Raw genomic sequence first — 27,223 nt, 5'->3', positions numbered from 1 at the left:
TTTAGTGACCCATATGATCCTTTTTCATTTGTTTTATTGAGACGGAGTCACCTAGGCTGGAGTGCAGTGGCGTGATCTTGGCTCACTGCAACCTCTGCTTCCCAGGTTCAAGCCATTCTCCTGCCTCGGCCTCTGAGCAGCCGGTATAATAAGCTATGCACCACTACACATGACTGATTTTTGTATTTTTGGTAGATATGGGGTTTTGACATATTGGCTAGGCTGGTCTCAAATTCCTGAGCTCAAGTGATCCATATGCCTCAGCCTACCAACGTTCTGAAATTACAGGCATAAGCCACTGCACCCGGCCATGACCTATCTGATTCTATGTGACCTAGAAGAATACAAATAACATCTCTCAGTTTCCTCAACAGTTCAGTGTTTGAGTTGGACTAGAGAATTCCCCATCAAGGTGTTTCAGAGGTTCCTTCAAGTTGTTAGGCATGTGAGTTTCTGAAGTACCCTCTGTAACATAACTCCTCAGTCACTACCACAGAAAAAATCAGTTTTATCTGGTTGCCTGTGAAGAACTGCCAAATCTGAAAAACCAATAGACCAAATCAGTAGTTTCAAACCTTTAAAAATAAAAAACAGTAGGACACTTGAAGTTCACTGAGCTCAATTTGAAAACTGTTGCACTAAATTATTTCTACAGGTCTTTCAAACTCAAGAATGCTACCATGCTTTAATGTATTTACCTTTAATTAATGTACTTTTCATACATTTCCCTTTTTTTTCACTCATATATTAGGTGTCTGGTAAGTACCAACCACTGAGCCAGACTCATTATGAACTTTATCCCTAACTGTGTTAACAATCACCTGCAGAGTTTTACAGACTGGAAACTAAGGTTCAGAGTTAGATCTAAGTGGTGTATCACACATCATAAAGCTGGAATGATATATAACCAGAATTTGAAACTTGTCTATTTATATAATGTGTGTGTGTGTGTGTGTGTGTGTGTGAGAGAGAGAGAAAAGTTCCATTGGGAACTTAATAGGTTAAGGGGTAGGTATTAACAGTTTAACTAATAGCCTAATTAAAATATAAGCTAAAATTTTTAAATTTGACCTTGAATTCCAAGCCAATAATTTGTAACTCAACTAAGTTAGCAAAGTCCACCAATGTTTCCATAGTAAAGATGCTTTCATAAAAATACAAATAGCTAGTGAATGGGAAACAAAAAATACAAATGCTCTAGAATCTCTTAGAATGCTAATAACCAAAAGAAAGGCCAATTAAATCCTCCCAAAATGAAAAACTTAACTTTAATCCAAGAACAACTATTATCCAGTAGCACTCTTTACAGTCCTTACATTAACAAATAGCCAAAAATGATTTTTAAAATGCTCTACTGACCCAGGGACTTCATCTTCTGGGATTTTTCCATTTGTATACTAATTTATACATATAAAGACTCAAGTTTAATGCTTTGCATCTTCTATACTATCTCAAAACAAAAGCCAACATATATATTAAAGTTAAAAGAAAAACTTCAGACACATTAGCAGAGTTTACTTGAGCCAATTTACGAACTGGGCAGCACCCAGAACCAGAATAGGTTCAGAGTGACTCCAAGGCTACCAGATGGTCAGGTAACATTTATGGGCAGAAAAAGAAAAGTGACATACAGAAAACAGAAGTGAAGTAAAGAAATAGGTGGGCTGGTTACAGCTTGGTATCTGTACTACTTGAATATAGTTTGAATAGTTGGCCACGGGGATTGGCTGAAACTCTGTGACTGGTACAAGAGTACCTTACAGTCTGTTTACTTATCCTAGATTATACGTTGCCATGTATGGAGAAACTTTTAGGCCAAACTTAAAATATGAAAGATGGCAGTTTGGCCTGGTGGTTCATGGCTGTAATCCCAGCACTTTGGGAGGCTGAGGTGGGCAAACCACAAGGTCAGGAGTTTGAGACCAGCCTGGCCAACATGGTGAAACCCAGTCTCTACTAAAAATACAAAAAATTAGCTGGCTGTGGTGGTGGGTGCCTGTAGGCCCAGCTACTCAGAAGGCTGAGGCAGAAGAATCACCTGAACCCAGGATGTGGTTGCAGTGAGCCGAAATCATGCCACAGCACACCAGCCCAGATGACAGTGCAAGACTCTGTCTCAAAAAAAAAAAAGCAGCTTTAGGCTAAACTTAACATTAATAAGGAAAGGATTCATTACACTATGATACGTCTACACAATGGAATAATATGCAGCCTTTAAAAAACATGAGACTGATTTTTGTGTGTGTGCAAAAAATATATGTATATAACATGATAATATGTAAAAAGTGCCAAAATACACTTTTCAGTGAAAAAAAAGTATTGAACACTGTGTATGGTACACTCCCATCTGTGGTAAGAGAATGAAAAATGGACATGAATATACAGATATGAGATTGCACACATAGCAACAATTTCTTAACTGACTGTTTCTTCAGAAGGGGCTTAGAAAGCATAGCATAGAAGGGAAACTGATGTGTCATTGACTATCTTTTTGTATTATTTGAATTTTAAGCCCATTTTTAGTGCTTGTATTACTTTTTCAATGGGAAAACTATCTTAAAGATTAACACAAAATTGCCATAATACTTGTTCTACCTAAATGGGTAGTTTCTAAGGACACTGCAAAGTTTATTTTCTGAAACTGTTTTAAGCTTTACCCTTCAAACATAAATCTCATAATTTCATTGTAAATCTTCTCCCTCCAGAAAAGGTAAAAATATATATAAATAATAAAATCTAGCCAGTTCTTTGATTATACAATAAAAAATTAGCAGAAGCTCAATGAATGATATTTTATCTTCTAAGCAATTATTCTTTTCAACAATAGAAATTTTTCATTTCTCCACCATTAAATAATAGACATAATAAGGATTTAATTGGAAGGCATAAATATAATTTACCATGTTAAAAACAATTTTGGCGTATGAAACGCTTAAAAGTATGAATTTAGACTCATCAGATTTCAGAACTGAATGTCACCTCAGAAATCATTCCATTTAATTTCTCAGATGAAGCAATTGCAACCTGGAGGTTGGGAGAACTGTAGGAACTCAAGAGTCAGACAACAACAGAGCTAACCTGGTTTGACCATTGTTCTGTCCTAATTAGCTTAATTTGTTAGATAAATGCAGAACAGATAGGAAAGGCAAAGGAAGGCTTCTGGATTTGGGTTTTTTTTTTTATTTTATTGCATTTTAGGTTTTGGGGTACATGTGAAGAACATGCAAGATTGTTGCACAGGTACATACATGGCAGTGTGATTTCCTGCCTTCCTCCCCTTCACCTATATCTGGCATTTCTCCCCATACTATCTCTCCCCAACTCCCCACCCACCACTGTCCCTCCCCTATTTCCCCCCAACAGACCCCAGTGTGTGATGCTCCCCTCCCTGTGTCCACCTGTTCTCATTGTTCAACACCCACCTATGAGTGAGAACATGCAGTGTTTGATTTTCTGTTCTGTCAGTTTGCTGAGAATGATGGTTTCCAGTTTCATCTATGTCCCTACAAAGGACACAAACTCATCGTTTTTAACAGCTGTGTAATATTCCCTGGTGTACATGTGCCACACTTTTCCTGTCCAGTCTATCATTGATGGGCATTTGGGTTGGTTCCAGGTCTTTGCTATTGTAAACTGTGCTGCAATGAACATTCGTGTGCATGTGTCCTTATAGTAGAACGACTTATAATCATTTGGATATATACCCAGTAATGGGATTGCTGGGTCAAATGGAATTTCTATGTCTAGGTCCTTGAGGAATCGCCACCCTGTCTTCCACAATGGTTGAACTAATTTACACTCCCACCAACAGTGTAAAAGTGTTCCTATTTCTCCACATCCTCTCCAGCATGTTGTCTCCAGATTTTTTAATGATCACCATTCTAACTGGCGTGAGATAGTATCTCAATGTAGTTTTGATTTGCATTTCTCTAATGACCAGTGATGATGAGCATTTTTTCATGTTTGTTGGCCTCATGTATGTCTTCCTTTGTAAAGTGTCTGTTCATATCCTTCGCCCACTTTTGAATGGGCTTGTTTTTTTCTTGTAAATCTGTTTTAGTTCGTTATAAATTCTGGATATCAGGCCTTTGTCAGATGGGTAGACTGCAAAAATTTTTTCCCATTCTGTTGGTTGTCGATTCACTTTAATGACTGTTTCTTTTGCCGTGCAGAAGCTGTTGAGTTTGATTAGGTCCCATTTGTCTATTTTGGCTTTTGTTGCCAATGCTTTTGGTGTTTTGGTCATGAAGTCCTTGCCTACGCCTATGTCCTGATTGGTTTTGCCTAGATTTTCTTCTAGGGTTTTTATGCTGTTAGGTCTTATGTTTAAGTCTTTAATCCATCTGGAGTTAACTTTAGTGTAAGATGTCAGGAAGGGGTCCAGTTTCTGCTTTCTGCACATGGCTAGCCAGTTTTCCCAACACCATTTATTAAAGAGGGACTCCTTTCCCCATTGCTTGTTTTTGTCAGGTTTGTCAAAGATCCGATGGCTGTAGATGTGTTGTGTTGCCTCCAAGGCCTCTGTTATGTTCCATTAGTCTATATCTTCTGTGTTTGGGTACCAGTACCATGCTGTTTTGATTATTGTAGGCTTGTGGTATAGTTTGAAGTCCGGTAGTGTGATGCCTCCCACTTTGTTCTTTTTGCTTAGAATTGACTTGGCTATGCGGGCTCTCTTTTGGTTCCATATGAAGTTTAAGGTGTTTTTTTCCAGTTCTGTGAAGAAGGTCATTGGTAGCTTGATGAGGTAGTGTTGAATCTGTAAATTACTTTGGGCAGTATGGCCATTTTCACGATATTGATTCTTCCTAACCATGAACATGGAATGTCTCCATCTATTTGTGTCCTCTCTTATTTCATTGAGCAGTGGCTTGTAGTTCTCCTTAAAGAGGTCCTTTACGTTCCTTGTAAGTTGTATTCCTAGGTATTTTATTCTCTTTGTAGCAATTGTGAATGGCAGTTCGTTCTTGATTTGGCTCTCTTTAAATCTGTTATTGGTGTATAGGAATGCTTGTGATTTTTGCACACTGATTTTGTATCCTGAGACATTGCGGAAGTCACTTATCAGTTTCAGAAGATTTTAGGCTGAGACAATGGGGTCTTGTAGACATACAATCATGTCGTCTGCAAATAGACACTTTGACTTCCTCCTTTCCTATTTGAATATCCTTTATTTCTTTTTCTTGCCTGATTGCTCTGGCTAGAACTTCCAATACTATATTGAATAGGAGTGGTGAGAGAGGGCATCCTCGTCTAGTGCCAGATTTCAAAGGGAATGCTTCCAGTTTTTGCCCATTCAGTATGATATTGGCTGTTGGTTTGTCATAAATAGCTTTTATTATTTTGAGATACGTTCCATCAATACCTAGTTTATTGAGGGTTTTTAGCATAAAAGGCTGTTGAATTTTGTCAAAGGCCTTCTCTGCATCAATTGAGATAATCATGTGGTTTTTGTCTTTGGTTCTGTTTATGTGGTGAATTATGTTTATAGACTTGCGTATGTTGAACCAGCTGTGCATCCCCGGGATGAATTCTACTTGATCAAGGTGGATAAGCTTTTTGATGTGCTGTTGCAATCGGCTTGCCAGTATTTTATTGAAGATTTTTGCATCCATGAACACATCATGGATATTGGCATGTAGTTTTCTTTTCTTGTTGAGTCTCTACCGGGTTTTGGTATTAGGATGATGTTGGTCTCATAAAATGATTTGGGAAGGATTCCCTCTTTTTGGATTATTTGGAATAGTTTCAGTAGGAATGGTACCAGTTCCTCTTTGTATGTCTGGTAGAATTTGGTTGTGAACTCATCTGGACCTGGGCTTTTTTTGGGTGGTAAGCTCTTAATTGCTGCCTCAACATCAGACCTTGTTATTGGTCTATTCAGGGTTACGACTTCTTCTTGGTTTAGGCTTGGGAGGATGCAACTGTCCAGGAATTTATCCATTTCTTCCAGGTTTACTAGTTTATGTGCATAGAGTTGTTTATAATAAACTCTGATGATGGTTTGAATTTCTGTGGAATCTGTGGTGATATCTTCTTTATCATTTTTTATTGCATCTATTTGATTATTCTCTCTTTTCTTTTTTATTAATCTGGCTAGTGGTCTATTTTGTTGATCTTTTCGAAAACACAGCTCCTGGATTTATTGATTTTTTGAAGGGTTTTTTGTGTCTCTAACTCCTTCAGTTCTGCTTTGATCTTAGCTATTTCTTGTCTTCTGCTAGGTTTTGAGTTTTTTTGATCTTGCTCCTCTAGCTCTTTCAATTTTGATGATAGGGTATCAATTTTCGATCTCTCCTTGCTTCTCATGTGGGCATTTATTGCTATATATTTTCCCCTAGAGACTGCTTTAAATGTGTCCCAGAGATTCTGGTATGTTGTGTCTTCATTCTCATTGCTTTCAAATAACATCTTTATTTCTGCCTTCATTTCATTGTTTATCCAGTCAACATTCAAGAGCCAGTTGTTCAGTTTCCATGAAGCTGTGTGGTTCTGAGTTAGTTTTTGAATTCTGAGTTCTAACTTGATTGCACTGTGGTCTGAGAGACTATTGGTTATGATTTCCATTCTTTTGCATTTGCTGAGGAGTGATTTACTTCCAATTATGTGGTCAATTTTAGAGTAGGTGTGATGTGGCGCTGAGAAGAATGTATATTATGTGGATTTGGGGTGGAGAGTTCTGTAAATGTCTATTAGGTTTGCTTGGTCCAGGTCTGAGTTCAAGTCCTGGATATCCTTGTTAATTTTGTCTCGTTGATCTGTCTAATATTGACAATGGGGTGTTAAAGTCTCCCACTATTATTGTGTGGGAGTCTAAGTCTCTTTGTAAGTCATTAAGAACTTGCCCTATGTATCTGGGTGCTCCTATATTAGGTGCATATATATTTAGGATCATTAGCTCTTCTTGTTGCATTGATCCTTTTACCATTATGTAATGTCCTTCTTTGTCTCTTTTGATCTTTGTTGGTTTAGTCTATTTTATCAGAGATGAGAATTGCAACTCCTGATTTTTTTTGCTCTCCATTTGCTTGGTAAATCTTCCTCCATCCCTTTATTTTGAGCCTTTGTGTATCCTTGCATGTGAGATGGGTTTCCTGGATACAGCACACCGATGGGTTTTGGCTTTTTATCTAATTTGCCAGTCTGTGTCTTTTGATTGGGGCATTTAGCCCATTTACATTTAGGGTTAATATTGTTATGTGTGAATTTGATCCTGCCATTTTGATGCTAGCTGGCTGTTTTGCCTGTTAGTTGATGCAGTTTCTTCACTGTGTTGATGCTCTTTACCATTTGGTATGTTTTTGGAGTGGCTGGTACTGGTTGTTCCTTTCTATGTTTAGTGCCTCTTTCAGGAGCTCTTGTAAAGCAGGTCTGGTGGTGATGAAATCTCTGAGTACTTGCTTGTTCACAAAGGATTTTATTTTTCCTTCACTTATGAAGCTTAGTTTGGCTGGATATGAAATTCTGGATTGAAAGTTCTTTTCTTTAAGGATGTTGAGTATTGGCCCCTACTCTCTTCTGGCTTGTAGGGTTTCTGCTGAGAGATCTGCTATGAGTCTGATGGGCTTTCCTTTGTGTGTAACCCGATCTTTCTCTCTGGCTGCCCTTAGCATTTTTTCCTTCATTTCAACCTTGGTGAATCTGATGATTATGTGCCTTGGGGTTGCTCTTCTTGAGGAATATCTTTGTGGTGTTCTCTGTATTTCCTGGACTTGAACATTGGCCTGCCTTGCTAGGTTGGGGAAGTTTTCCTGGATAATACCCTGAAGAATATTTTCCAGCTTGGATTCATTCTCTCCGTCACATTCAGGTACACCTATCAAATGTAGATTAGGTCTTTGCACATAGTCCCATATTTCTTGGAGACTTTGTTCTTTCCTTTTTACCTTTTTTCTCTAATCTTGCCTTCTCGTTTTTCTTCATTGAGTTGATCTTCGACCTCTGATATCCTTTCTTCTGCTTGGTCAATTTGGCTGTTGAAATTTGTGTATGCTTTGTGAAATTCTCATGTTGTGTTTTTCAGCTCCATCAATTCACTTATATTCCTCTCTAAGTTGTTTATTCTCATTAGCATTTCGTCAAATCTTTTTTCAAGGTTCTTAGTTTCTTTGCATTGGGTTAGAACATGTTCTTTTAGCTCACGGAAGTTTCTTATTACCCACCTTCTGAATCCTGATTCTGTCAATTCATCATACTCATTCTCCATCCAGCCTTGTTCCCTTGCTAGTGAGGAGTTGTGATCCCTTGTAAGAGGAGAGGCGTTCTGGTGTCGGGTGCTTTCATCCTTTTTGCACTGGTTTCTTCCCATCTTTGTGGATTTATTCACCTGTCATCTTTGTAGTTGTTGACTTTCAGATTGGGTCTCTGAGTGGATGTCCAGTTTGTTGGTGATGAAATTATTTCTTTCTGTTTCTTAGTTTTCCTTCTAACAGTCTGGCCCCTCTGCTATAGGACCGCTGAGGTCCACTCCAGGCCTGCTTGCCTGGGAATTACCTGCAGCAGCTGTAGAACAGTAAGGATTACTGCCAGTTTCTTCTTCTGCTATCTTTGTCCCTGAAGGATACCTGCCAGATGTCAGTCTGAGCTCTCCTTTATGAGGTGACTCTTTGGATATACGGGGGTTAGGGAGCTGCTTGAGGAGACAGCCTGCCCTTTATAGGAGCTCAAGTGCTGAGGTGTGAGCTCCGTTGTTCATTCAGAGCTGCTAGGCAGGTACGTTTAAGTCTGCTGCAGCAGAACTCATAAACTTCCCTTTTTTTTTTTTTTTTTCATTTTTCCCAGGTGCTCTGTCCCAGGGAGTTAGGGCTTTATTTATGAGTTTCTGTTGTGCTGCTGTCTTTTTTCAGGGCTGCCCTGCCCAGCGAGGAGGCAGCCTAGTCACCGTCTGCCTGCAGAGGCTTTGCTGAGCTGCTGTGGGCTCCGCCCAGCTGCCATGTGAACTTCCCTGCAGTCCTGTTTATACAGGTGTAGTTAGAACTGCCTCGGCAATGGTGGCCCACCTCTAAAATGGCAGACTCTCTCTGTAAAGGTGGGCTGCCTCAGCAATGGTGGACTACCTCCATAGCGGTGGACTGACTCGGTAATGGTGGACACCCCTCCCCCACAGAGCTGGACCCTCCCAAGTTCAGCTGTGCTTGCTGTGAAACTCTCAATCCAGAGTGTTTCTGACTGCTCTTCTTTTGTAGGGGTGGGACCAGCCGAGCCTGATCACCTGGCTCTGTGCCTCAGAGCCCTTTTTTTTTTTTTTTTTTTTTAGTTGAACGGTCGACTCTGTCTACCAGGTGTTCTAGTCGCCTGTTGAAAAGGTGCCAGGATCTGTGTGATTTCCTGTGCGGCAACCCACTGTGTCTGGGCTGGCTGAAACAGACGCGCTGAGATTTGTGGCGCTTTTTTGCCCAGGAATCTCCTGGCCTGGCTCCCTGTTTCAGGCCTCTTTTTAATCAGCTGAATGGGCGCCTCTGTCTGCCAGGAGCTCCAATCGCCAGCTAAAACAGCGCCCCGACCTATATATTTTGTATGGAGAACCGCCGGCAAAACAGCAGCGCCAGCCAAAACTGCCATGCCGGCCAAACCAGCCGCACTGGTGACCCATGGGCTTCCTCCACCTGGGAATCTCCTGGTCTGTGGGCAATAAAAATCCATCTGGAAATGTGGCGTCCACTCACCCTCCACACTTTCGCTGGGAGCTGCAATCCTGAGGTGCTCCTAATCGGTCATCTTGGATCCCTCCCCATAATCCCATATTTCTTGGAGGCTTTGTTTATTTCTTTTCACTCTTTTTTTCTCTAACCTTGTCTTCTTGTTTTATTTCATTGAGTTGATCTTCAATTTCTGATATCCTTTCTTCTGCTTGCTCGATTCAACTACTGAAACTTCCATATGCTTAACGAAGTTCTTGTGTTGTTTTTTAGCTCCATTAAGTCATTTATATCCTTCTCTAAGCTGTTTATTATCATTAGCATTTCGTGAAACCTTTTTTCAAGGTTCTTAGTTTCTTTGCATTGGGTTAGAACAAGTTCTTTAAGCTCACAGAAGTTTATTACCCACCTTCTGAAGCCTGTTTCTGTCAATTCATCAGACTCATTCTCCATCCAGCTTTGTTCCCTTGCTGGTGAGGAGTTGTGATCCCTTGGAGGAGGAGAGGCATTCTGGTTTTTGGTGTTGGTGTTTTCATCCTTTTTGTGCTGGGTTCTTCCCATCTCTGTGGATTTATCTACCTACGGTCTTTGGAGTTGGTGACTTTCAGATGGGGTCTCTGAGTGGACATCCTTTTTGTTGATGTTGAAGTTATTTCTTTCTGATTTTTAGTTTTCCTTCTAACAGGCCTCTCTGCTGTAGGACTGCTGGAGGTCCACTCCAGATCCTGCTTGCCTGGGGATCACCTGTGGTGGCTGCAGAACAGTAAGGATTGATGCCAGTTTCATCTTCTGTTTTCTTCGTCCCAGAAGGATACCTGCCAGATGTCAGCCTGAGCTCTCCTTTATGAGCCTTCATAATGGCAGACTGCCTCGGTAGTGGTGGACTGCCTTGGTAATGGCAGATGCCCTTCCCCTCATAGAGCTGGACTGTCCTGGGTCCAGCTGTGCTTGCTGCAAAACTCTCAATCCAGAGCGTTTCAGATTGCTGGTCTTTGTTGGGGTGGGACCCACTGAGCAAGATCACCTGGCTCCCTGTTTCAGCCCCCTTTTTTCAGCTGAATGGGCAGCTCTGTCTCCCAGGTGTTCCAGGCGCCAGCTGAAACAGCCACGCTGAAAACTTGTGGTGCTTTTCAGCCTGGGAATCTCCTGGTGTGTGGGCAGTAATAACTTGTGTGGAAATGCGGTGATCACTCACCCTCTGTGTTGTTCTCACTGGGAACTGCACTCCAGAGCTGTTCCTATTTGGCCATCTTGGATCATCTCCCCTAACAGTTTTTATTGAGGGGAATCGGTGCATACCATGTCCCAAAAGATGTACTATAATCTTTGATAAATAATGTGCATTGATGTAAAAACAGAAAGCATTGTTGATGTGGCATTTCTTACACAGTGGCCCAAAAAGGTTAGTTTTATATACTATGGCTATTACGGTGTCATTTCCTATTTTAGAGAAACAATCAGATAACCAAATAGAATTATTTTCCCAAAATGACTATGATCTATCATTCAACATGTAGCTCATTAATATACACAATCTTTTGGATCTTCCTCTTAAATACATAATTCTAAATTTTCCCAAATGTTTTACTCAGAAAAACAGTACTAAAACTAAATAAAAATAAATAAATAAAAAATAAATAAAAATAGTTTTTATTTCCAAGCAAATGCCAAACCAGCACATTAAATGCCCAATGAGACACATCCCAAGAAAGCACAATTAGAAACTGGAGAAATCGTACCTTAATTCTTCTCTCAGTGTCATCTAACTTTAACTCTGCTGAAACTAGTTTCTTTGCCAAATTATCTCGTTCAGGTAGGTGTCTAGCTTCAGAGATCTCTTTCAGTTTCTGTAAGGAAAATTTTGTCTTAAATAGTTCACTTTCTGTATCTTTTACCCTTTTCTCAGTTGCCCGTTCTTTCTCTTGAGATTTTCTTAAGCGTTCTTTGAGTGCTGTAATCTCATTGTTATGACGAAATATAAGCTGTGAGATTTCATTTTCGGCATCTTCAAACTTATTCAAGGCTTTCTCCTGTCTGTACTGAAGCCTTTTCAAAGATTTATTTTCTTTTAGCAGCTCAGCTAACTTGACCTGGAGTTCAGATACTTCATTCTGCAAGTCATTGATTTTTAGCAGTCTTGCAGACAGAACCCGTCTTGTAACAAGATTGGTATCTTTCCGAAGCAGCTCTCTATTGAGGCTCTGGGAGCGAAATCCCACTCGGACTCCCTTTTTGTTTGGTAGACCCTTAGGGCTTGGTTTCTGAGGGGCTAAAAAAGAAACAGGAATAATGTAAAGTGAAAGCTGTACCAAATGTTGTGCTACTTATTCATTCTAACAAAAGGGGGTCCATAGCATTCTTCAGTTATTTTTGTCATTAAGGATTTTACAATATTTAGTAGAATATCAAATTTTATTTAGAGCTATAAATAGATTTCTATTAAGAAAGGTGTGCAGTATTTTAAGAAAGGTAAAAAATATTCTGATTTATCAAAAATGATACCCTAATAGTTTACATGGAATGATTCTACATAGCTTTAAAATACAGCAGTGTCAGGCTTTAACTATTTTTAACTGTTTAGATAAGATGGCAAGTCAGAATTCAAACATGAGCATCATCAGCATCATCAGCATTAGCATGGTGCATAAGAAACACTGGACAAAACATTGTGATATTCAAGTCATTTGTGCCAAGATATTTGGGATTATTTGAAATGTGAAAATGTATGTTTTCCATTTGCATTTCTCTCATGATCAGTGATGTTGAGCTTTTTCATATGTTTGTTGACCATATGTATGTCTTTTTTTGAAAACTGTTTATGTCCTTTTACCACTTTTTAATGGGGTACAATGAGATACTATCGCACATCAGTTAGGATGACTATTATTAAAAAGTGAAAAAAAAAAAAACAAGCTGGCAAGGTTGTGGAGAACAAAGATCACATACACACTGTTGGGAGGAGTATAAATTAGTTCAACCATTGTGAAAGACAATGTGGCAATTCCTAAGACCTAAAGTCAGAAACACCATTCAACTCAAATACCAAAGGAATGGTATATTCCTTTGGGTACCATTACTGGGTATATACCCAAAGGAAGAGAAATCACTCTATTATAAAGACAAATGTAAATATATATTCATTGTAGCACTATTCACAATAACAAAGACATGGAATCAACCGAAATGCTCATCAATGATAGACTGGGTAAAGAAAATGTGATACATATACACCATGGAATACTATAAACCCATAAAAAGGAACGAGATCATGTCCTTTGCAGGTTCATTAATGGAGCTGGAGGCCATTATCCTTAGCAAACTAACACAGCAACAGAAAATCAGATAACACACAATTTCACTTCTAAGTGGAAGCTAAATGATAGGAACACATGGACACATAGAAGGGAACAACACACACTGGGGCCTATAGGAGGGTGCACGGTGAGAGGAGAGAGAGGATCAGGAAGAATACCTAATGGATACTAGGCTTAATACCTGGGTGATGAAATAATTCATATAACAAACCTCCATAATACATGTTTACCCAGGTAACAAACCTGTACATTCTGCACATGTCCCTGAACTTAAAGTTAAAAAAAAAAAAAAAAGAAAATGTATTTTTTTTTTTCATTAATCACAACTTTCTCTAACTGGGGACAGAATGACAGTATATTGTACAGTGAGATTTGTGGCTCAAATTTATGACTTAACTCTTTGGGCAATTCAATCAAATCTTTCCAAGTCTATTTACCCAGCCCATAGAATGAAGACAATGTCACCTACACAACTAGGTTGTTGGGAGAATGTTCTACACATTCTCTGTTAGCAATAAGAACATTCCATTTATCAGTGACTGAAAATGGAAAACAGCAGTATAGGTGTGTTTCTAAATGCTTTCTCAGAGGATTTCTTTTTCTGTGATAATCAAACCAAAAACACCTAATTTGGGAAGACAAAAACAAAAAATTACATCCTAAAATATATAAGCATATGAAATCTTTAAAGAACACATTTTAAGTCACAACATTTCTCAGAAATGTGAAATAATGTTTGTATTTTTGCTAGAAGTTCATTAAACTCAAAGCTCAATATCCAGAGCACCGGCCCTTTAAAAGAAGCATTTGAAAGTCTGCCAAGAATTTTTTTTTCAAAGAGAAAATGCATTTTTTAAAAATGAAAATGCATTCCAGAGTGAAAAAATGAAAGAACATTAGAAGATTCAACCTTTCCTTCCCCATCTTATCAGCCATGGATACTTGATTCCTTTATGTAAACAAGTAATTTTTACAATTTAACCAATTTGGGATTACAGTTCCATAAATGACTGAATACATGAAAAGAAGCAGTAATAAAAAGAAATGAGGGAATACTTAATCGCAACTTTGAAACTATGCTATCCATTATGGTAGCCACTAGCCACATACAGGTATTAAGAAGCTTGAAATGTGGGTAGTTCAAACTGGATATACTATAATTGTGAAACATACACTGGATTTTGAACACTTGATTCAAAAACAAAAATAATGCAAAATATTTCACAATGTCTTATACTTACTGTATGTAGAAATGATAATACTCAAATATATACTATTAAAATAAATTTCATTTGTTTTTCGTCTTTAACCTGGCTACCAAAAAATATATAATTACATGTGTGGCTTGCATTTGTGACCTGTATTATATTTCCAATGGGCAGCATTACTTTAGAATATAATTTTAAATTTGAAGTGTCCATCATTTCAGTTTTCTTTCTTTCCCAACATAGGTAGTTAATGGAATTTTGGTACACACACACACACACGCACGCACGCTATTATGGGATATATACTCAGCTCTTGGAATGACAGAAACTTTATACACAAAAATAATTGTATATAAAGATAAATGTCAATTGTTTCAAATATGGTTTTTATGTACAAAATTACACTGCTCAGAAGATGAAACTTCATAGAAAGAACAACTTGTTTTATTTGAAAAGTTAAAGCCTAATAATATAAGAATCAGGATAAAAATTTTAGTCAGATACAAAAGTTTCCACAACCAACTTTCTGACATCCTAACACTCCGAATTTTTTAGCATATTCTATTAGTATAACTACAAACTGATCATTAACCTGAACTCACAAATATTGCCAGCTTTCATCTACCTTTATATTTTCATTTTAAAAACTATCAAGATGAAATATTTTAAACTACCAAGTGCTAATAAAAGAAGAAAGATGATTGTTGTATATATCATTTTTCATCTCTCCTTGTTAAGTCATTCCCAAAAAGTGGGTGGAAAATTGCTTTTTCTTCCTTCAGGTGTTAAAAATAATTTGACTCTTTTTTAATATAGTAAAAATAAATTATGCATCCACCAAAAAAATCAAGATATGTTTATATTATTGAAAAAACAAAGAATGGAATAAATATATAATAAACAAACATGTATAATCAAAACTTATTAAATTTTGCCATGATAAATTCTGATACAGTATAAATTTTATGCAAAAAAATAAAAATAAAGTATGCTGAAAATTAAGGAGAGGGAAGAAAGAATATGTTATCAAACATGCAAACCCAAAAATTCATTTAAAATGCTGTTTTAATCACATTTGTTTCATCCTTAGGTTAGTCTATACTGATCGCAATTTAAACTAAGAAAAATTAACTTAGTGTTTACAGAAATGTATCAGTTTGGTCCTGTTACTTGGTCTAAGGCAGACTAATTCCAACCGATTTTAATTCAAAGGACAGTGCAAAGCAGAAAATAGTACAAGTCAGACTGAAGACAAAAACTGAAATTTTCTGGCTGATGTTGGAACTGTTTTTCATAGTTTTTCTCAATTATCTTCTCAAATAAGGTAAGGCTTACAAAAGTTCTGACTCCATAATTGGGTGGCCTCCTAAGTTGCTTCTGGAGAATGAAGAAAAAATTAAAGTATTCTGTACCAATAATACCCTAGGTATTTCTTGAGAATAATATGCATTTTCTAAGGTTCAACTCTAAGATCTGTTTTGTTAGTTCTTAATTATATAGCAAAAGTTTAATAAGGTATCATGCTCTCAACTACAAAATCGTAACAAGCACTGAGACAGATTTGGAAAAAGAGACCAAAACAACAAAGCATTGTACTCACTAAGAAAGAGAAAAAGGTTCCCAATTGTTATAAATGGTTAGAAGTATGGACATCCCTGAGGAGATAGACTGGAGGGGGTCCATGAAAGGGTTTCTTTCAAAAGGAATATATATCCTTGTAGTTTTTAATGAGCAAATACTATTTTTCAAAGTAAAAATTTATAAAGGCAGATTAAATTATACCCTTGCTTAAATCTTTTCAATGGCTAACTATTCCCAACAAAAATAGAGTCAACATACTAGCACAGGATGCATGGTGTTTCATAATGTGGTCCCTTGTTCCCTTTTCAGTCCGCAATTTTACCACTTCCTGCCTTGCAATCTAAACTCTCACCATTCTAAGCTACTACCATGCTACTTTTATTAATGGATACTGTAATTAACTCATTTGCCTTATTTTTCTATGCTGTACTGGTAAACTTTACGTATTTTGCTAGTAACTACAACGACGTTTTCTTGGCCAGAGATTTATTGAGATGAAGAGATTTGTCAAATACGTATGACTACCTATTTCCATTCTAGTAACATTCTAATAACAAAAATTACTTCTAATGATTAATTCAGTTTCGATTATAACACACTTCAAAAGAAAACAAATTAGATCAAAGGCCCCAATTCCATTCCTAGGTTTAATTTGAATTTTTACAACACGTGTTACCTAGAGTAAGTAATTTTACTCAATCTGTTAAAAATATCCCTTAACTACTTTATATCAATGCTTTTCTCTACTTTAAAAAAATAAAGATACAAAAAAGTACATGTGTTTTATAAATTTTTTTGCCTTTACCTCAGAAACCCCAAGACGAGCATTTATTTAGGAAAAAGAAAAAACAAAATGAGAAGGCTTAACTATGTTATTTTCTTCTGTATATTATTATGACTTTGAATATAACAGTATCATAAAGCAACATTTATACATACTTACAAGTATATAACCCATATCTAAAATGCAAATCAGCCCAATTCCATGTATACCACAATTAATTTGAATTTTAATTCAAATTAAACCTAGGAATTGCAAGGCAGGAAGTGGTAAAATTGCGGACTGAAAAGGGAAACAAGGGACCACATCATACACGTTTTCCTTAAGCACTCAAAATGAGTCTTCTAGGTCCACCAGACTCTTTTTAAAGAATTCTTACCTTGGTGATGTACTTGGCTATCTGAAGTTTGTCTTTTAGCATTTTTTATCCTAACACTTGAAGGTGAAGAACTGACCAGCGATGATCGGCCAGAAGACTGTGTCGTTTCAAAATCAGATGAATAAGAAGAATGGTGTTTGCCTGCCTTTCTTTCTTGATCAGTACTTGGACTTCTTGCTCTTTCCCCCATTGTTTGGAAAAATGATCTCTATTCACACAATTTCATAGATTCTTTTCTCCAGAGACCATGATAGTACTGAAAAACATTTTCACGGTCTTCAGATCCTGATAATATTCATTTTTGTGCAATCTGTTTTCTCCACAATGTATTTGTAGACCACAATTCACATTAGCATTCAGAAAATAAACTTTTTGGCTCTGCAATTAAGGAATAGGAAAGGAGACTTACTATATAGTCATGAGTTAGATTTCCACAGTTAATTACCACGAAAGACACTAAAAGCAAAATAATATATAGCTTACAATTTTTAAAAGAGGCTACAATTTATCTATATTTTCACAGATAAATTATTTACAGCATTTGGAGAAAAAACAGACTGTCACAGCCTAGATAGATAACAAGTACCTGACATACAAGTGCTTCTGAATAAATGGTAACTGAAGTTGACTCTGTTTAATTTTAACAGTTATACTAGAGGCAAATGCTGAATTTTAACAGATAATAATGATCAAATCACCAGTTTTTTTCTTTTTTAGGTGGGGAGAGCATGAGAGTGGAGGTAGTGGTGACAGTAAAGAACAAACTGGCTAATAAGAATAAAGAAAAATATCCAAGATTGACCACACAAAAAATGTAAAACTGAAGTATATTTTTTCAAAAATAAATTAAAATATAAAATACTTGATGAGAAACATTTGCAAACAAATGGTAACAAAAATGTTACCAACTTCAACACATAAATAAATATATCATCCTTTGAGAAAAATATGAGGTAAAAATAAAAGGGGTGGCCAGGTGCAGTGGCTCATGCCTATAACCTCAGTACTTTGGGAGGCCGAGGCAAGTGGATCCTCTAAGGTCAGGAGTTCGAGACCAGCCTGGCCAACATGGCGAAACACTATCTCTACTAAAAATACAATAATTAGCTGGGCATGGCGACAGGCACCTGTAATCCCAGCTACTTGGGAGGCTGAGGCAGGAGAATCACTTGAACCCAGGAGGCAGAGGTTGCAGTAAGCCAAGATCGCACCATTGCACACCAGTCTGGGCGACAGGGGCAAAACTCCGTCTCAAAAAAAAAAAAAAAAAAAAAATTAAATGAGCAAAATACATGATAAAACTCCAAAAAGGCAACAAAATGATAGACACAGAAATATAACCTTAAATATCATTTTTAAACTATCAAATTATTAAAGATTTTTCAAAATAACAACACTCAATGCTGCCAGAGCTGCTATCAGAAAAAGATCCATAGAGTTTTTGGGAAAAACGCTGGCAAAAATACATATGACTTTAATCATGCTTTAACCTTTGGTACAATAATTCAATTTCTGGATTCCAATAAATTAGGAGAAACCCTAAAATTAGGAGAAAAGTTACATGCCAATATTTAATGTAGTACAGTACTTTTAATGGAAGCAAATTAAATGCCTAATCATTGAGGAATAATTAATGTACAAATCCATATAGCATAGTATCATGAAGCTACTGAAAATGTTTATGGAAAGTTTGTATTTAAGGAAAATTTATAGTATTATTGTAAAGAAAAATTTCAAATTAGTGCATACAGTATGATATCAATTACACATATTCATTAAAAAAAATACTGAAAATACTATTATTCCTATCTGAATTCAGAAACTGAAAACATTTTCCAAAGCAAGGAACAGATGAACATCAAAATTGTGGCTGCTTGACAACATGATTTTAGATAATTTTATCTCTCCATTAACATATTCTATTATTCTAACACAATGAAATTGGATTACTTTTGTAATCCAATTTAGAAAAAACAAAAATCCCATTGATGAAATTAGTATTAAAAGTATAGTGCTTCTAGTAATAACATGAAAAGGCACGCACAAGGCAGCACGATTTATGGTATCTCTATTATAGGTAGAAAACTAAAACAATCAAAATGACCAACAAGAACTGGTCTTACAAACTATAAACATCCACACGATGAAGTATACGTAATACTATGAAGCTTTTAAAGGAATGAAGACTATCTCTGTGTATTGTTCATAGTCTGGCATAATCTCTAGGATATACAAAGAAAAGAAAGATGTAAAAAAGCATGTAGTATGCTACCATTTACCAAGGAAGAAGGGTAATATACATAATTTTTTATATTTTTAAGTCGAAGAAGAAATCAAATAATTAAGAAAAATAAAATGGGTTCGCTAGGGTAGGGTCGTCCAACAGAACTTTCAGCCAGGATGGAAATGTCCTATAATCTGTGCTGTTCAAGATGGTAGCTGGCCACATGTGGCTATTAAGCACTTGAAATGTTGCTGGTATAACTGAAGAACTAATTTTTAATTTTATTTAATTTTAATTTAAGAAGCCACATGTACTGGTAGTTAGCTTACTGAACAAGACAGCTACAGGGAAAGGAAGGAAGCAGTTTAGGGAAGGGGATAGAAGCCAGACTTCTTTGTATATAATTTTTGTAAATTTAACATTGGAAATGACAATTTTTAGAAATTAGATTTTTGAAAAGCAATTCCCATAAATCAAAATAAAATTAGATAAATCAACTTAACAACAAATATGGTTGGTGGTAAAACCATACAAATTAACCAGTTCAAATGACTTTACAACACTATACCTTGACTTTTCTTTTTCAGTTATTTTATTTTATTTTAATTTTTTTGAGATGGAGTCCCATTCTATGGCCCAGGCTAGAGTGCAGAGACACGATCTCAGCTCACTGCAACCTCTGCCTCCCGGGTTCAAGGGATTCTTCTGCCTCAGCCTCCTGAGTAGCTGAGACTACAGGTACGCACCAACACGCCCAGCTAATTTTTGTATTTTTAGTAGAGACAGGGTTTCACCATATTCATCAGGCTGGTCTCAAACTCCTGACCTCATGATCAGCCTGCGTTGGCCTCTCAAAGTGCTGGGATTATAGGTGCGAGCAACTGTGCCAGGTCATACCTTCACTTTATATTCCTAGTGAGATATAATGACCAAAAAAAAGTGCAAAAAAGTTTTTAAAGCTATTTCAATAACCATATTTTGCTATTGCTATTCTCAGACTTATACATATGTACTGTGAAATAAAACAAATGAGTAATTATTATTGCAGTTCGGCACTAGAATTTTCAACGTGGAAGAATTAAATATAAACTAATGTGAGTTTTAAAACTTTGACATTCAAAATTTGAATTAGAGTGTCAGTATGAATTTATGATGGCTTTTATCTATTTACTTTCTGAAAAAACTTCTTCGCTCTGTCCACTAAAAAAATTCCAGAAACAAGGAAAAAACTAGGAACATTCCTAAAACCCAGATATAGTGTTTATATACCACTTCCCATTGAAAGAACCTAAAGTTCTTTGTGAAATACCTGATTCCATGTCTGAGGGAGGAAACATACAAAATTAATCTAAGAATATAGCAATCTGGTCATACTAGAGAGCAAGGAAGCTATCAGACACTACTGATTGGAATATCAGTCAAAAGGTCTCAGGAGCCAACTTCACGGAACTACTTGCCAAAGACAAAGCAAATTTGTCATTAATACGAATTATATCAGCAAAGGATTTAAACATATCAAAAGTATTTAAATCCTTGAGTTCATATGATATACTTTAGGAAAATCTAATTATTTACCTTTGGAGGAAGATTCTAGGGAACCATCTCATTTAATTTAAAAATTTATACATAAAAAGAAAAAAAAAATCACACACACATCTTGCCTATACCCTTAAAAAGTTTTATCTGAAAATAACAAAATATTAGATAAGGGGAAGTATTTCTTAATGAAATTATTCTACTTAACAAATAAAAAAGAAAATGTTAAAATGACAGAATTAGACCAGTGCCATTTCACAACTGCTAATGAAATAATGAAGCTATATAATGATCACAAATGGCTGTATCACTACAGAAAAGTAACAACCAGACAACATGTGTCTCTGCTAGGACACAATATCTGAAGTAATCTCCCCTACTCCCCACAAAAACTAAATCTGAATCTAATCAAGCCTCTAAAGGTAAAGGACACTAAAAAGTACTAGAGAGACCGAGGTACAAGAAAGCAATCAAAACAAATGGGGACTGTGGCAAACTCTACAGGAAAAACCAGATTCTTTAATGAAAAAATTGAAAGCAGTACAAGAGAGAGGAGAGAAGAGGGTATTTACACAATAAGAAAATCTTAAGAAACAACCACCAAGTGCAATCTATGGAGAGTATTTCAATCTTGATTACAATAAATTGTATTAAAAAATTATAATCAAGAAAATTTAAACACTATTTATATATTGTTCTTAGAGATAGGGTTTCACTCTGTTGCCCAGACTGAAGTGCAGTGACACGATTATGGTTTGCCGCAACCTTGAACTCCTGGGCTCAGATCCTCCCACCTCAGCCTGCTCCCATACAGGCCTGCGCCACCACGCCCAGCCTTTGACTACATAAATAATATTAAGGAATTATATTGTTTTAGGTGAGACAATGATAGTGTGGTTTTTTTTTTTAAGAATCTTTATCTTTTAGAGATATATGTTGAAATATTTATAAATAAAATTGTCTGGGGTTTGCTTTAAAATAACCCAAAGGAAAATGGGTAAGGGTAGAGATTATACAAAATTGACTGTGAGTTGATGATTATGTAAACTGATTGATGAAGACTTTTAAATTCATTATTCTAATATCTCCAATTCTGTATTTGTTTGAAATTTTCTTTAGAAGAAAGATTTTAAAAGGCAAAAAAACTTATCTTTGATTTTACTTGTGATGTATGAGTCTCTAGCAATCACAGTCTCTAACACAAATAAGCTATTATATCTAAAATCAACAATTCCTATGGCAAGTACTAATATTAAAAATATAAATTAGCCTGAATTTTTCACTACCATCAAGTGAAAAAATATTTACACATGAAAAAAACTGTCTTAAAAAAAGGATAATGATACAAGCAAGTGGGTGGTTCTAGCACTCATTAGCTGTGTAAATCTGGAGAGTTTACCTTGCAATGTAAGTCTAATTTTTGTATATGTAAAATTGTAATATTACTAGTAACTACCTTAGAGAATTCTTGTGAGGGTTAAATGAGATAATTCAATAACACACAATAAGAACTTGGTAAATATCAACAATTATATTAGTAATTCAAATACATATGAGATGCTCAGTAAATTATAACTGATGTTCCTTGTCAACAACTTTCAGTTTAAATTCCAGTAATATAATTAAAAGTTGGTTAAATGGTAAAGATGAAGATTATTCCTGTTTACATTTGCATAGCAGAAGTAGCTTCTATGATCTATCCTATCTAAATCTGAGATGTCTACCAACTTTCTATGGCAAAGAGGAAGAATACACAAAACAGTGTTCTCTCCCTGCTCCCCGGCCATATATCCAGAGTTCCATAAAAATAAAGGAAATATTTATTTTTAATAAATATATTATTATTTAAATTAAATGTCCCATTATCCAAGTTCTGTTCCCTGAACAACCATTTTAATGGCTTATACCTTTATGTGTATGCTGTATCTTAAGTAGCAATTTTAGACTATGAAAGATGAGGATTTAACTCATCCTTCATTTTATATGGTTACATGTTGGTTATACATGGTTTTTTTTCTTTTAATCCCTAATTTTCTTTTTTTCCAATTAAAGGGAAAAAACGTTTCTTACATCCCTAATATCTACCAGCTTCTTAATCTACCAGTGGCCTGAGGTGCATTCCATTCTTCCTCCTAAAGACATTTTCTTTGAATTTCCTATTCTAATTTAAACCAACTACTTTCTAGACCTGTTGCACTGCTGTCATTCTGGAATTACTTTTACTGAATTCCTGAGTTAATACACTATTTCATTTAGACCACATCATCTCTATTAGTTTCCATCATCATTTTACTGGTCCATACCCTTATATGACTTCTTGACAAACAGTTTGTGGTTTAGGAAGTAAATGTTCGAAGCCCATGCATGCTTGACAACATCCTTATTTTACCTCACACTTGTTACTTTTCATAGTTCCAAATTCTAGGTTATTTTCTCTCAGAATTTTGAAGACACTGCTTCACTATCTTTTAAACCCTCAGCATTGTTTGTGAGACATACGCTGTAGTCATTCTTTTATTCAAAATATATTTCTTGAGCTCTATGTAACAGTAATGAACAAAAATTCCCTGCCTTTAGGGAATTTACAGTCTAGTTATACTCATCAGATATTTATTCCTTTATAGGTTATCTTTTTCTTTTTTTCACTCCCCAAGGGGCTTTTAGGGTCTTCCCCCTTGTTATACTGAAATTTCACAAGAATATGAATACAAGTGAGTCTTTTCCACTGTGCTGGGACCCTTTCTCCTCCTCTTCCTTTCAATCTGGAAATCTGTATCTTTAAGCACCAGAGGTTTTCTTATATTGCTTTTCAGATAATTAACCTTTTTTTCCTTTTTTTTTTGAAATTTATCCTAAATAAGCCTGCTCTTTTTTTGTTCTATTTTCGAAGAGTTTTATTCAATTTATCTTCTAAACCATCATTTAAAACATGATGCCAATATCTTCAAGAATTTTCTTGTTCTGATTTTTAAAACAATTATTCTGTTCTTGCATTACCGAGGTAAATATTTTTTTTCTCTGAGATTACACAGACATTTTCTGTTTAAAGTCTCTTCTGATCCAAGAATTACCGCTACTTCATATGGTGTTGGCTTTTCTGCTTATCTTGGGTTTTTTATTTACATACTTCTGGTTTTATTTCTTTAAAGATAATTTTTAGTTGACCACTTATACTAAAAAAGAGAGGGAAAAAAAAGGAAACGAAACCACTCCAAGGAAATCCCTTCGGTTTAGCAGACCAGCTAGACCAATTCCTAGGACCCAGTTTTTACACCTAGGCTAAATAATGTCTATCATAAATATCCTGTACACAGGAGAAGAAAGCAGAATAATGAGGAAAGTGGTCATAAGCATCTGGGAGAGGCAACACCCTCCCAGGCAAAAAGTCTTGCCAGCCAAACAAAAATTTCCAAGCGTCAATTCCATCTGGAATAATAATCCCAGGGACCGGACCCAAATGCAGGATCTTAGGAAACTAATAATTAAAAGGATTAAAGAGTCCACTCCTAGGACACAAAACGTCTCAAAGGCATTCGAAATTCAATAAGAAAAAGAGGAAACTCCCTCTGCATTACTACAGAGGCTCAGAGATCAAATGAGGAAATACTCCGGATTAAATCTGGAGGGCTCAGTAGGGCAAGGCCTTGTGAAAGTTAACTTTGTAACTAAGAAGTGGCCTTGCAGGCCAGGGAGTGCAGCTGCAGGAATAGGGGCAGCAGGAGGCACAAAGCCAGAATAGACAGCCAAGATAATGGTGGACAATGTGAGAGCTAGTGTGAGTAAAACCTTTAATAAGGGAGTCACTGGGCACTCCAGGCTCTGTGTGATGCCATACTTATGGGTGTCTAGAATTATGGGTGTCTAGGTATTTATACCCTCACTAAACAAGTATGTGGAAGTTGTATAACTGTCAAAAGGATCAACAAAAAGGTGATTAGAACACAGGCCACCAGGCTAGGTGTGGTGGCTGAATGCCTATAAACCCAGCACTTTGGGAGGTGAGGCAGGGGGATCATGAGGTCAGGAGTTCGAGACCAGCCTGGCCAATAATGTAAAACCCCATCTCTAATAAAAATACAAACATTAACCTGGCATGATGGCATGCGCCTGTAGTCCTAGCTACTCAGGAGGCTGAAGCAGGGGAATAACTGTTTGAACCCAGGAGGCGGAGGTTGCAGGGAGCCAAGATCATGCCACGGCACTCCAACCTGGGCAACAGAGCAAGGCTCCATCTCCAAAAAAAAGAAAGTAAGAAAACAGGCCATGGAAGGAAGACCTCCTAAACTAAGACCATTTCAAAGCATTCACGTAAATTACACAGAAATGCCCAAAATAGGAAGACTGGTAATCGTAAATCACCTTTCCGGCTGGGTAGAAGCCTTTTCCCTTCCAATAGCCACCACTGGGAATGTGGTCAAAGTAATATGAAAACCAACTGTACCTAGATTTGGCCTGGTGGAAAATATTAATTCAGACAATGGGAACCACTTTACCTCAAGGGTGTTAAAGAGAATTATGGAAGGTTTACAATTAAATGGAATTATCACACCCCTTGGCATCCTCCTTCCTCTGGAAAGACAAAAATAAATCAAACTCTCAAAAAGTGTATCACTAGGCAAGGCGCAGTGGCTCATGCCTGTAATCCTAGCACTTTGGGAGGCTGAGGCGGGCAAATCACAAGGTCAGGAGACAGAGACCATCCTGGCCAACATGGTGAAACCCCGTCTCTACTTAAAAAATAGAATAATTAGCTGGGCGTGGTGGCGCGTGCCTGTAATCCCAGCTACTCAGGAGGCTGAGGCAGGAGAATTGCTTGAACCCACGAGGCAAAGGCTGCGGTGAGCCAAGATTGCGCCATTGCACTCCAGCCTGGGCAACAAGAGCAAAACTCCGTCTCAAAAAAAAAAAAAAAAAAAAGCATAAAGCAATAAAAACTACTATAGCTTAACAAGATTACATAACAATTTACCACTGGACAGGACCCTAGAAAACCACTCTTTACTTTGCAAAGATTAAGGGAACTGAGGCTCAGAAAAACAAAATGACTTAACCCAAGTTCACAACTGAGCTAAGGTCACAAAGCTCAGTTAGTAAAACTTGAAACAAACTATACTGACTGTTTGACCTATTCTATTGAGTGACCTATTCAATATTTCCGTAACATTCAGATGATAACTACCTCATCTTTGAAGTCACTTCCACCTGTATCTAGCCCATCCTCTTTGCCCTCTCAACTCTGCTAAAACTGAAGAAGCATTTCTGCTCCTTATCTTCTTTACCATACTATCTCTCAATGTCAAGGATTGTGCTTCTGCAATTGTGCCCTCTCTACAGGATCATTCCTATCAATGAAGAGGCGCTAATGAAGCTGATGCTTGATTCCATGTTCTGTTGCATCTAAACCCAATTTCTCGACTCCAATTTTCCATTAATTTTTTGAAGAGTAATCTATAACCTAGAATGCTATCACCACTTCTTTTCCAAGTATTTCCTTTTGAACCCACAATAGTCAGGTTTTCATCCCCACCACTCCACTGAAACAGCTTCTGTCAAGATCACCAATGACAGTCATCTTCCTAAATCCATCAGCCAAGTTTCTTATTTCCTCTTTTGCACACCCCCTCCCACCATCAGCCAATTTTCTATTCTACTGGTCCTTAACCTCACAGCAGTGTTTGATATAACCAACCATTCCTTCCCTCCTAAAGCATTCTCTTTTCTTACTTGCTTGTCCATAGTGATGTATTTTCCTGATTTGCTTACTACCTCACTGGCTGTCTCCTTTCAGTCTCCTTTGTGAATCTGCCTCCTTTTCCTGATCTCTAAATGTTGGAAAACACAGGGCAACACATGTTGGACCTCTTTATTTACACTCTCTCCTTAGGTGGTCTCATCTAGACTTCATCTACCCTGACTTCCCATTCATATATTCACCTTCCTACTTGACAATTCTATTCGGATATTTAAAAATCATTTCAAATTTACATGTCCAAAATGAAATCATTATTTGTCCCTTTCCATCTCAACTCTTTCCTATGTTTCTGATCTCATTAAACGGTAAGTCCATCCACTAAATTACTTATGTCACAAATCTAAAGATTGTCCTGGATTCCTTCTTCCTACATCCCTCATCCAAATCATATGTAATACCAGACATTTTAATCTCCACACCATAGTCCAGATCTGACCATTTCTTACCATCCACACTGCTACTGCCCTAGTTAAGTCATGTGAGTCTAGTCCATATCCATGTTTTCTCTGTAGGACTTCTGCAATAACCTCCTAACTGACACTCCACTTTCATCCTTGCTTCCCCATAGTCAGTTCTTCACACAGCAGTGAGAAAAGGCAACTTAAAACAGAGATCAGACCAGTACTGCTCTCCTGCTTAATATACTTCAATGGTCTCCTATGGCCATCAGAGTCCTTTACCAGGTTTGCAAGCTCATACAAGGTCTAGCCCTTCTGTCTACTTCTCCATCTTTACATCACTCTTCCTTTCAAATCTCCTTTTTCAGGCAAACTAGTCTTCTTTTGTGCCTTCAACATATAAGATTGTTGC

General features: G+C 36.8%; 2 protein-coding genes across 3 annotated transcripts in view; one reads left to right on the top strand and one right to left on the bottom strand.

Moving 5' to 3' along the window:
* SH3BGRL2 (SH3 domain binding glutamate rich protein like 2) overlaps nt 1-27,223 on the top strand; it is a 287,777-nt gene that overhangs the window by 96,609 nt on the left and 163,945 nt on the right.
* Nucleotides 1-27,223, bottom strand: part of LCA5 (lebercilin LCA5) — an 85,664-nt gene that overhangs the window by 53,375 nt on the left and 5,066 nt on the right. For all 3 annotated transcript variants that reach the window (XM_012471792.2, XM_064360899.1, XM_064360898.1), the window contains exons 2-3: nt 16,902-17,279; nt 11,378-11,907 (exon numbers count right to left, since the gene is read on the bottom strand). In XM_012471792.2, coding sequence (XP_012327215.1) covers nt 11,378-11,907; nt 16,902-17,091 — 720 coding nt within the window. In that variant the 5' untranslated portion in view covers nt 17,092-17,279. The remainder of the gene's footprint in view (nt 1-11,377; nt 11,908-16,901; nt 17,280-27,223) is intronic.

Source organism: Aotus nancymaae, unplaced genomic scaffold (assembly GCF_030222135.1).
Source record: "Aotus nancymaae isolate 86718 unplaced genomic scaffold, 86718_ANA_hifiasm-v0.15.2.pri h1tg000040l, whole genome shotgun sequence".
Classification (NCBI taxonomy): domain Eukaryota; kingdom Metazoa; phylum Chordata; class Mammalia; order Primates; family Aotidae; genus Aotus; species Aotus nancymaae.
Note: the sequence above shows the minus strand (reverse complement) of the source record. Positions and strands in the feature narration are given on the sequence as shown.